The 12,769-nt window shown below is 34.3% G+C and overlaps 1 protein-coding gene across 1 annotated transcript in view; it reads right to left on the reverse strand.

Moving 5' to 3' along the window:
- Positions 1-525: 525 nt before the first annotated feature.
- Positions 526-12,769, reverse strand: part of GNAI1 (G protein subunit alpha i1) — an 84,268-nt gene continuing 72,024 nt past the window's right edge. The window contains exons 6-8 of the mRNA XM_090287298.1: positions 10,635-10,764; positions 9,422-9,575; positions 526-2,612 (exon numbers count right to left, since the gene is read on the reverse strand). Coding sequence (XP_090143424.1) covers positions 2,422-2,612; positions 9,422-9,575; positions 10,635-10,764 — 475 coding nt within the window. The 3' untranslated portion in view covers positions 526-2,421. The remainder of the gene's footprint in view (positions 2,613-9,421; positions 9,576-10,634; positions 10,765-12,769) is intronic.

Consider the following 12,769-nt stretch of genomic DNA (forward strand, 5'->3'; position numbering starts at 1 on the left):
ATGCAAGTTAACACACAGAACATACACAGGCACAATTCTGTATTAGAATAACTATCCTGGATTAGAGAATGGAGAAGTGGGAGGCAGGGGATTTCATTAAGAAACTATTCAAGTCAAAGTTATACAAGGACCTGAACTCAGTAGGTGGTCATGGGGATAGAAAAAAATACAACGAACCAACCTACTACGTGTCTGGCAGTGGAAAACCATAACTGAGAAATGGTGGCTGATTAGACAGAGATGAGGGACTAAGAAGAGTTTCCAGTAGCTAAAAAGCTCCACAGTGAGCAATTAAATGAATGATGGTACTGAGTAGGTAAAATGGCAAAGTCAGGGGGTGAGAAGGAGATAGACAGGCAATTCCAAATGTGACACCACGTCTCACGAGAAAACTGGGGGCAGGAAAAAAGTGAATCTTCTAGAATAGATGAAATTGCACAAAGATAAGACAGATATAAAAAGTAATGAATATACTACAGACTGATACTTATATCCTAATGCAAAAACATGTGTTTAGCCAACAGGTTTATAAAATTTTAAAAATGTAAATTTATTAGGATTTATTAGTAACACAATCACACAGAATAAAATTTAGGAATTCATCAATTACAATCATCAATATGTGCTTTTTTGTGGCTTTTTAAACTGTATTTCCCATGATTCGAATTCAGTATAGTTGAATTTCATACATAGTTTCACAATATGGATATTACAGGTCTTCCATTGGTAAAATTAATGAAAACACAGCTTTCATGAAAGGCACATAAAGAATCTAAACTAACACACTTAAGGAATTTTGCTAATTTTGAATTTCTTTACATTACAAAGAAGAAAAATAAATCCCCAAGATGAAACATATAAATGTAGTTTGTGGTTACCCCCCCCCACACACACACATACACATATTTCAACAAATATACCTCAACAAAATTCAACAAAATGACAGCACATAACTAAACTTAGAAACTACTTATCCATGAAGCTTACTGAAAGGCTTTTTCAAGATGAGTGAAAAAAGGCAAGAAGGGTGGGGAATGCTGTTCATTTCAATGAAACGAGGTCACAAGACACATCATGAATAATCAAAAGAAAAACTACTATTGGAGTTCAACATCTAGCTGATAAGTAATACTTATTTGAGCATACATATAATCACTGACTTTATTAAATACTCTTACTCATTTTCTAAGTGTATTTGCCTGTTTCATCCTCAGAAATAATAGCACAATTTAAAAAGAAATAAGATAAACTCCAGTAAGCAAGAAATTTGAATAATCTAAGGGAAAAAGTAATTTTAATATAGTACGATAATCAAATTTGAAACTTGTTACATATATGAATTAAAGGTTTGCATTATTTAAAGATCCTTCTTGTTATCTTCCAAAGAGCTATCATATATGGTAGGTACCAGGGACTTCCCAAAGGAAATACACAAATGAATGTCTCAAAATTCATTATGCTGACACATTGTTTACCCAAAAATGCTCTCATCATCCACCTAAACTTAGTTATAAATAAAAAGGTATTATTTAAAGTGTATAAAAATTAACCTGGCATCATCTTTAAGGCAATGCCTGAATACCATCCAAATATTAAAATTCAAAGTGAAAACAAAACAACTGAATAAAAATTAAGTATGTATAAGTCTAAGATAGTTTATCCTCAAAATATAAAATTTTAGTTTTTCAAACCCAATCTCTTATAGAATCAGATTAGCATGCAATCTCAAAAGAAAAAATAAAATGCATACAATGTTTAAATAATCCAGAGGCAGATATATTCATCCTCTTTAAGAACAATTCAATAAAGCATTAAATTTAAAGAACAAATCATGTTATTAAAATAGTCTGTGCAATGTTTGTACAAATAACATTTTTATGATTACAAGATTACCAAGATAAGGGTTTCAATGTTCCCTATTATTAATTACTGTACTTAAAAACTTACAGGGCATGAACATAAATAAAGCTGTTTAAAACTGAAAAACATGGTAATAGCCTGTCACTGAGTACAAAGTACTTAATATTTGTTATTTCCAAAGCAATCACACTAGAATTGGAAGTTGCCACTCTTAAAACCTAAAAGCAATGTGGAAACCCATAATGTGGAAAACTGAAGTTATAAATACATGTATACATACATTTGCATATTTACACTTATGCAGAAATTATCAATACACTAGAGCCCAGCTTTAACACTGCCCTTAGTTTCACACTGCAGGATCACCTTTCACATTAAGAAAAGTCCTTTTATTTTTTTTAACTTTCAGTTACAAATAAAACAGAACAGAACAATTTTGGTCAGGTCCAGATGTGTTTGCTGTATACTAACTACATTCTGTGTTGCTGCAAGACTCTAGTCTAGAGAGATCCACATGTAAGTATTTGGTTTGAAAATGCATTTAACCATTCACTGCAAAACTTAGAAGAGACCACAATCTTTTAGATTATTTTTTATGATGACATCTGTTACGGCATCAAAAACAAACTGAACATTCTTAGTATCTGTGGCACATGTGAAGTGGGTGTATATTTCCTTTGTGTCCTTTCTTTTATTGAGATCTTCAAACTGACATTGGATATATGCAGCTGCCTCTTCGTATGTGTTTGAGCCTAAGATGGGAAAAAGAAAAAGAAACAAGTTAAAATGAGTATATAGTTAAGAAAAATGGACCTTAAATATTAAAAGCAGTTTCATACATTTAAGATATTTGGACTCCATAATTGTATTTTTCCTTATAGAATAAGAGAAACTACTTTTTCTAAATGAAAAACACACAATGTGAGCTAATTTTTAATATGTTACCCTTAAAAAAACCCTAAATATTGTTCCTGCTTCAATTTCCAAATGCCAGACACCTCCCCCCACCTTTTCTTATTCCTTGATTCTATCCCAACCACTCAGCTCCCTGATAGTGGCATGCTCTATCAGTCATAGCCTAGTGGTTCATCAAAAAATGCTAGCTGATGCTGACCAGTATTTTTATTCCCTTTTTTATATACACATTGAGCATTTCTCACTTATTTTTCCTTATTAAAAACTGTACAAGGGTCTACAAGGCGGTTTACGGCTATGAGGTTACAAAAAGTGAACGAATGATATGTTCCTGCTTTCAGGTAACCGACTAAAGACTTCTGAGTATAAACATTGCAGAAATTGTTTGGCAGTATCTAAACTAATCACACACATACTCTGTGACCCAGTAGTTCAGTTTCTAGATGCACCCTTGACCTAATTATATATATTCACCAGAAAATACATAAAGACTTTTAATAGCAGAACTTCTAGGTTAGGAAACAACCTAGCTAATAAATTCCAGTATATTCATAAAATGAGCCACTGTACAGTAATGAGAAAAATGAAAGTACTATCGCTACCCACAATAACATGAATGAGTTTCATTAACATACTGTTAATGAAGTAATGTCAGAGACAAAAAGACTATATATATTGTATGATTCAACTAATGTTTAGAAAGCGGTCAAAGAAATTTGATAACCATCAAGATTAATCAATGAGGGTAAGTCATAATAATGGTTACTGTGTGTGTGTGGTGGTAGGGGCATGATGGGGCTTCTGGGAATCTTGAAATGTTCTACATCTTGACCTGAGTGGTGAACATATCAGTATTTTCACTTTTGAAAAATTCAATGAGCTTCACATTAGTGTTGAGTGTTTGTGTGGTCTGTGCATATATATTACTTCATTGGAAACAAAATTATTAAACCTCTTTTGCAATAGTAACAACATCAGTTGCCTGGCTTTCAAGGGCCTTTAATATGCAGTCTGATCAGAGCATCTCCATTCTAGGATCCTCTCTTCCGCATCTGAGGCTCACCCTACAGCATGAGAACTCGATATTCCAACTGCCACCCGTGTTACTGCAGACCTTTTCTCCAATTAGTACACCAGCTGTTTCCATATCTTGGCTACAGTAAACATGCTGTAATAAACATGGGTGTGTAGGTATCTTTTTGAGTTGGTGTTTCATTTTCTCCAGATGAATACCCAAAGGTAGAACTGCTGAATTATGTGGTACTTAATATTTTAATTTTTTGAGAACACCTATAATTTTTCCAAAGTGGAGGCACCCATTTACATCCCCACCAACATAACAACGCACAAGGATTCCCTTTTCTCCATATCCTTGCCAACACTTCTTGTCTTTTTGATAACTGGCATTCTAACAGGTATGAAGTGATAGTCCACTATGATTCTGATTTGCATTTCCCTGATGGTTAGTGATGTTGAGCACCTTTTCATAGACCTGTTGTCCAGATATATGTCTTCTTTGGAAAATACCTATTCAGGTCATATGCTCATTTTTAATTCCTTTAAAAAATTTTTTTTTGTGCTGCTGAGTCATATGAGTTCTTTATAGATTTGGGTAAATAACTCCTTAGCAGATATATGCTTTGCAAATATTTTCTCATTCCATAGTTTATTTTTTCATTTTGTTGACAGTTTCCTTTGCTGTGTGGAAGCCTTTTAGTTTGATGTAGTCCTATCTGTTTGCTTCTGTTGCCTTTGCTCTTGGCATCATTCCAAAAAATCATTACCAAGACTGATGTCAAGGTACTCACCACTTGTGTTTTTTTCCAGGAGTTTTATAATTTCAGTTCTTATGTTCAAGTCTTTCATCCATTTGGAGTTAATCTGTGTGTATAGTGTAAGATAATGTTCCAGTTTTCTTTTGCATGTGGCTGTCCAGTTTTTCCAATGCCATTTATTGAAGAAACTGTCCTTTCCCTGTTGTATATTCTTGGCTCCTCTGTCACAAATTAATTGACTATATATGTGTTGGTTTGTTTCTGGGCTTGCTATTCTGCTCCACTGATCTCTGTGTTTGTTTTAGGCCAATACCATACTGTTTTGATTAGTATAGCTTTGTAATATAGTCTGATATCAGGTGGCATTATGGCTCCAGCTGTGTTCTTTCTCAAGACTGCTTTAGCTAGTCAAATACTCTTGTGGTTCCATGAAAGTTTTAAGATTTTTTATTCTCTTTCTGTGAAAAATTCCATTGGAATTTTGATAGAATTCCATTGAATCTATAGATTGCTTTCAGTAGGATGAACATTTTTTAACAATATTCTCCCAATCTATGAGCATATAATATCTTTCCATTTTATTCATGTCTTCAATTTCTCTCCTCATCATCTTACAGTTTTCAGTGTATAGCTCTTTCATGAACTTGGTTAAATTTATTCCTAGGTATTTTGTTCTATTTGATGCAATGTTAAATGGGGTTGTTTTCTTGATTTCTCTGATAGTTCAATACTAGTATAGAAGTGCAACAGACTTTTGCATATTAATTTTGTATCCTGAAATTTTACTGAATTGTTTATTAGTTCTAGTAGTTTTGTAGTAGTGGAATCTTTCTATTTCTTCATGACTCAGTCTTAGGAGGCTGTACATTTTTAGGAATTTATCCATTTTTTCTAGGTTGTCAAAATACATGTTAACTCTTAAGTTGCTAGCAGACAACCATATACTTTTACAAGTAAAATTTATTTCATTAAATCATAATAAGGTTGGTATTCTGAAATTCTAAAGCAAGTCTCTTGTTTACACAGAAGATAATTCAGCCACCATATAAAAAATTTAGGAACAAGCAAAGTTTTACAGTTGTTCATATGGAAAATAATATAATAAATAATACAAAAAATCCCTCTACGTTCTGTATACCCACAACTATAAATCTACTTTTGCCACACACTGTATGTTTTTGGAAAACAGCTTTCACTGAGTGCCTAGCTCAGTTTCATGTACCTATATGATATCTGTCCAGAAAGTATCTGGGCATGTAATATGAAAAATAGAGATATTTATTGAAGAAGATATAAGAAAAATTGTACATAGGACAATGATGCCTCAGTCCCCTTCAAAGCAGGCACCATGGGACCTCACAGAGTTCTTCCAGAGTCTCTTCCACTGTTGAAAACACTCTGCAAAATCTTTTGTTGGAATTGCCATCAGCTGCCCCATTGTATTTTCCTGAATCTCACTGATGGTCTGAAATCTCTTCCATTTCAACGGTAATTTTAGTTTTGGGAAAAACCAGACGTCACAGGGCACCAAATCTGGGCTGTAGGGAGGCTGAGCCTCCTTGGTGATCTGATGTTTTGCCAAAAATCTCTGCACCAGATGTGATGCATGAGTGGTCATGTTGTCGTGGTAAAGCTACCAATCACCAGTTGCCCATAGCTTGTTTTGCTGTATTGCATCTCTCAACTGATGAAGAACATTGATGTAGTGCTCCTTATTTTTTGCCTGGAGGGGCGTATTCATGATGGACAACACCTTATCAATCAAAAAACAAAGTTAACATGGTCTTGATCTTACTTTGACTTTGCCATTCTTTGGGTGGAGAACCAGAAGACTTCCACTGGAATGACTGGGCCTTCATTTCTGGATCATAGCCATAGACCACAATTCATCTCTGGTTATGGCCTTCTTGAGAAAATCTGGTTCACTGGTAGTGGTTTGAATCAAGTCATTAGCAACTGCAGCATGATATTGCTTCTGTTCTGGTAGTGGAAGCCACAGAATAAATTTTGCAATGACATGTTTGATGCCAAGATCCTGTGTCAAAATCTTGGGCACAGTAGTTTTTGGAATCCCAGATAAGCTTCTAGTTCTTGCACTGTCAGTTGTTGATCTTTGTTGACTGCAGCTTGTATACATTCAACATTCTCAGGTGTTCTGCTTGTTGCAGGCCTTCCAGAACGTGGATCACTTTCAAGAAATTCTTGGTCATCTTTGAAGCATTTGGGCCACACTGTTATTTGCGCTGCACTCACTGCATTATACCAAAAGCCTTCTGAATCATCTGAATAGTTTCTGTGGAGGAATGTTCAGCTTCATACAAAATCTAATGCAGATTCGTTGCTCTACTTGCTCAGTCATTTTGAATGTAATTGCCACACAGTACAAATGCTCACTTAAAACAGTGTTGACCACCCCACTGACTAGTACAGTCAAGTTTTCATTGTTTAGTGATGTACATTCCAGTTCACTCTCCTTGGCTGCCAGGTGACATCAATGATGTGTAAACCATTCTCGTTATATTAATAATGGCTGGATTTTTTCTGACAGACCTCTGGATTTGGTTATATTACTTAATCCCAAGAGCAACGAGAAACATGAATGAACTAATAAGCACATTCTCAATCTGATTTTAAATCTTAAGAACTGAATGGTAAGGATGAGGGTTGGGGGAGAATGTGATATTTTCCAATATGTGATAGAAGTATCCCCAATAGAGCTAAGTACAGATAGATGATAATGTGGTTCAAGAATGGAAAATGGAAGGCTGATGATATAATTCAAAGGGAGATAAAGATTTGAGAAAAACAAAATACACTGAGTTTAGTTTGAGTTTCACATGCTAAACAAGTACATGCTCAACAAACCGTTGGAAATGCAAGTCTGATGCTCTAGAGAAAACTTGAGTTGACAACAGAGTTTAACACGGTGAGAATAAATATGACCATGAAAACACTGAGTGCTAAAAGATTAGAGGTCTGCAGCTGTAATGTGGTGAACTGTCAACATAAAGATAAAAAGAAGAGAAGAGAGAAGCAAATAGGAAATAAACTGAGTGTCTGGAGGCTACATTGAGTTCTTCTATAAAAAGCAATAGTCAAAGGAATTAAAGAGTTGAGGTTGAACCAAGAGGCAACTGAGTCAATAATTAGGGCATGCAATGAAGATTAAATTATTATACTGACACTAGGAATGTGAAGGAATTACATGATATCTTTCTGTTCAGAAATTCTGAGATTAGTGATTCCTATTAACTTGATGATATAAGGAAAATTCTCATGTATACCTGGTAAAGAAAGACGTAACAAGTGTATTCCTTGGCACTCTGAAATCCCTGTAGGTATGTGATATTTATGAATTCATTTGGGTACTCTGGTAATATTAGCACAAAATGACTACTTCATAATAGAAAATGACAAAAATAAACTGAAAGGCAGATGAAAGTAAAGGCAAAACTAAGCCACCTTGATTCTGGATAATTTTAACCTTGGAATTAATACTATAAATAATTTTATTCCTAATAAGCACTGAAAATGTTCTGAATAAGGTGACTTAGAATACTATGACTTTCAAAAATAAAACAAGTTTTAAAATAAGAAACTGAAATTATTTGAAGTATACAAAAAAGAACTGTAATAATTGGTGTGCTTATATTTATTGAAGAACTGCCCCAACTCCCTAGTTCTAATGAGAATTTAATTAAAGTTAGCCTGTGGTTAATGATGCCATAGACTTAGGTCTTGGATTGGACTCTGTTATTTCATTAAGTCCTGGTGTTCTCACCTGTATAAATGGGAAATAAGACTACTTGATATCACAGGGGTGTTTTAGCATAACCAATGAAAAGGCAGTAAATACTTATCAAACAATTTACTCAATACAAGACTAAATTTTTGTTTAAAATCAAACAAATTCTTGAGACTTATTTTAAAATGGGAAGAAGGAAGTGAGGGTGATTTGTATAAATTAGTTAAATTAACCAAACTCTTCAGAATATCTAGATTTAGAGATACTACAAACAAATGGTAAACTTTTTTTTTTAAGGCACAGAGTTTTCTTCATTAGAATCAAATCTTATTCAGATGAAAGCTAAGTTATTCTGTTTTAGTGAGAGAAGTTGTGTGTGTGTTGGGGGATAGATATGTATCTCTACTCCTTGCATCCAGTTTCAATAGCAGCAGTCCAGGAGATGTCCAAAAACTAAACTAAACCATGATACTGTTTTAACCCACTTCTGGTTTTAAAGACATGGTGGTGAGACCCAGGTAAATTCACTGCCTTGCTCAAGATCAAAGAGCTAATTATGGAAAAGCCAGGACTGGATCTCAGGTCTCTTCTTCTCACTGTAGACAACCTTCCATAGTAGTAAAATTAAAGTACCATGGATTTCCTGTGAAACGTTCCCTGACTCCTGAATTGTTAGCTAACTCGCAAATTCCTTGTTCATTTTTCCCCTTATGTTTATTGTTCATGTTGCTTTGTAGTAACATGGTGCACTGCTACTGTTGTGGGAGTACATCTGTCTTTGCGATTGGACAGGGAGCAAGACATGTTTTATTTCTTGTGCAACACATTAATACTTGACACGAGATCTATTAACTAGATGAAGAAATCAATATTGTAAGTTTATGAAGACATTAAGTCATCAAAGAAAATTACTTAACAGCTTTTCCATAAAATGAATGTTATTTTCAATAATCTACTACACACCTCAAGTAACTACTTATGCTTGAATGTAGTTTGATAAGTGATTTCTCTTAAAGGTAAGAATTACTAAGGCATGGGATTCAAATCAACAATTGAAATCTTGCCATAGGGGAACTTTCATTTGGAAATTATTGACTTAACGAGTTATTCACAGAAAGTAAAATACCTCCATATTCTGGATAGCATATAGTGAGAGGGCTCTTTTTGATTTTTTCTTCGAAGAGATCCTTCTTGTTTAGAAAAAGTATAATAGATGTTTCTGTAAACCACTTGTTGTTACATATGCTGTCAAACAACTTCATGCTTTCATGCATTCGATTCTATGTAGAAAAGATAGAATCAATTTGTTATAATGACAATGACTCTGAGGAATATTACTTTAAAAAAATAACAAATGTAACAAAACAGAGCTTAACTGAAAAACAAATACCATACTAGAGAAATAAATTTTTGATATTTAAGAACAGGCACACTTTGATATTAGGCGACATGAGCGTCTACATCACTCATTACTTTTGGTATCCAACCAGTCCTCACCAGGTACCCGCTGCGTCACTGTGCCTGGGAATATCCTGCCACAAGACCTTGCTGTTTAGGCATGCCAAGTGTAAATATTTGAAAAAATCTCATTATTACAGAGTTTACTGAATTTTCCATCAATTGATAAGGAGAGATTTCTAAAGGTAAATAAATTAAACTGAATAAGCGAAAACACAATTAGCCCAGACCCTAAATATAAAGGTATGCTAGGGAAGGAAACCTCCATTCCTGTTTCCTGCCTTCTAGTACCTGCGGTTTCAAAGAGGGCACTAATGTATTTCACAGCGTCAGAATGAGAGCAGTGGGTGCATGATGATGCACTGCACCTACTACTCTGTAACTGCATATAAATCATTTAAAAAATAGAAAACTGACATTCTATCTTTTTGCCAGCTTGTACTAAATTTAAAACAACAGAAATTTAAATTTCTACTTAAAAAGATTTTCCCCAGATTAATGGTATACTGAAATAATCTGAAAATTACATGGTAGTGCAAAGTATAAAATGAATCAAAGATTACTGAGCTGGAGCTGGCAGAAGTTAATAAGTTAAGAAAAAATTTTCATTTTCATTTAGTACGTAGATACTACCAGATATAGAAAATGCACAGCTAAGCATATAGGGCTGAGATGAGATTAATTCTGTTTCTCAGGATTCACCTGTACTTCTGTAGTGTAATTCTGATTTATTATGGAAATAGAAAAGTTAAAGAGCCCAAACTTTCAAATAATTCAGACATTAGCAAGAATGTCTCAGGACTTTTTTCAAAGAAAAACCCCTGGCAACATCATAAGCATCTCATATTTCATGCACTATCTTGAAAAGTGGTTGTACTTGCCATTTCTTCATCTTCAGCTAGAACCAGGTCATAGTCACTCAGCGCCACACAGAAAATGATGGCGGTCACTCCTTCAAAGCAATGAATCCATTTCTTCCGTTCAGACCTCTGTCCTCCCACATCAAACATTCTGCAAGAGGAAGCATAATGAGCTAAACATTACATTAAATGTCCAAAAGCTCTGACTTCTACAATTTCAACAAAAATTGCAGAGAGAATGTGGTATGGGAAGGAAGGATAAAATGACTTTATGGGAGGGAAACAATGTCAGAAATTGGTTTTCACAAATAGTCTGTTTTTTTAAAATTTTTGATTAAAGAGAGGGTTATCTTAAAACAAAACAAAACAAAACCCCCCTAAAATGCCTTAAAAAACAATATATTAACATACAAGAATACTTAGAACAGAACATTAAAACAAACAGGTATTAATGGATGCACTATGTGTAAACACTAAGAATTCACATGAAGCAACTAGGAAATGCAGAGTATAATGATTTGACAATGTCACAAAAATATAAAGGCACAGGACATTGTCTCCTCCTTACACTACAAAATGGTGTTTTCTCTTAGAGACAATAAGCAGGACTTTGATGTGAAGGAGAAACCATTCCAGGTAAGAAAAAGCTGAACAAGCAAGTCATATTTAGAGAGGGGCCAACGGGTTGCGTAAATTAAAAAGTAAAACCAGGAATAAAAAGAAAATGTGAGAAGAAATATAACATAAATGGTAGTCCTAATGAATAGCCTTAAAATTTTGAGTAAAAAAAAAAACAAAACTTTTACACAAAATACAATAGTAGACTATTGTTGATTAGTGTACAGGGCAGCAACGTAATCAAACAGTAGAAATACAATAATTCTTTTTTTCTTGTAAGAGTTTATTAAGTTAAGCAAAAGTTGAAATGCGCACAGGGTATGTTATGCAACCTGGCAATAACCACTTATATAATGGAGACACTACGTAAACTGGTACATTTTTAAAGGCTCCATTTATCTAGATGGTGCACTAATTAAAATAGTCCCTATTTAAGTCTCAGACAGCAAAAAGAATTTTCTCTGCAGAGCAGTACTGGCCTAAAAACTAGTATTGTTAATTTTATCATCATTTAAGTGGCCTTCATTCTATTGGTTTAGCTACTAAATTGTTCATTAGGTTTAAGAACGCTACATAGAAAATGATTCTACCACACGATAAACAAAATGGGTATGATACAAAAAGGAGAGCTGGTAATAAAGATCAAATAAGAACAAAATAAAATTAATTAAAACGATCACACATTTGTTAAACTGCCCAGGAACACAACCTAAAAGAACTTTACCAAAAAGATAATATATTTTAGATGACTTCTCTGATCAAATGTCACATTATTTCCTGACCACTCAATATAAAACAATGAATGTATGTCTCTATTTTTCATATTACATGACTGGATATGTTCTGGACAGACCTCTAAACAACATAAAAATGTGGACATGGCTTGGAATTTGATAATAGGCAGAGGTTGGAAGAATTTGAGTTGGCTGACAGAAAAAGCCCAGATTACCTTGAAAAGATGGCTGGATGGAAACATGGACATTCAAGGTGACTTTAATGAGACTTGTATGAAAGTGAAGAGAATGGCAGAAATACTTCTGTCTTAGAAAATTTATATATGTATAATATCATGAATACAATGTTAGAGAAATATGAATGTTGGAGATATTTTTGATGATTCTCTGAAGGAAATGAGAAACATGTTATTAGACACTGGAGAGAGGGTAATTAATTTTTTTATGTGGCAACAGCTTTGCTTAACTATTTTCTAGTGCTGAGTGTAAGGCAGAACTTGTAAGAGATAAACTTGGATATTTAACCAAGGAAATTTCGAAGCAAAGTGTTCAAGGTACAGCTTTGTTTCTCCTGGGTACTACAGTAAAATGCAAAAGGAAAGAGATAAGCCAAAGAATGAACTATTAAGCAAAGAGGAACCAGACAGACACAGAAGAGAAGGCCATGTGACAAAGGCCAAAAATTGGAGTCATGGGGTTACAGGCTAAGGAACACCAAGGATTACCAAGCCCCACCAGAAGCCAGGAAGAGGCGAGGCAGGTTTCTCTCCTAGAGCCTTCAGAAGGCGCAAAGCCCTGCTGACA

Source organism: Furipterus horrens, unplaced genomic scaffold (assembly GCF_987537825.1).
Source record: "Furipterus horrens unplaced genomic scaffold, mFurHor1.1.pri manual_scaffold_9, whole genome shotgun sequence".
Taxonomy (NCBI): Eukaryota; Metazoa; Chordata; class Mammalia; order Chiroptera; family Furipteridae; genus Furipterus; species Furipterus horrens.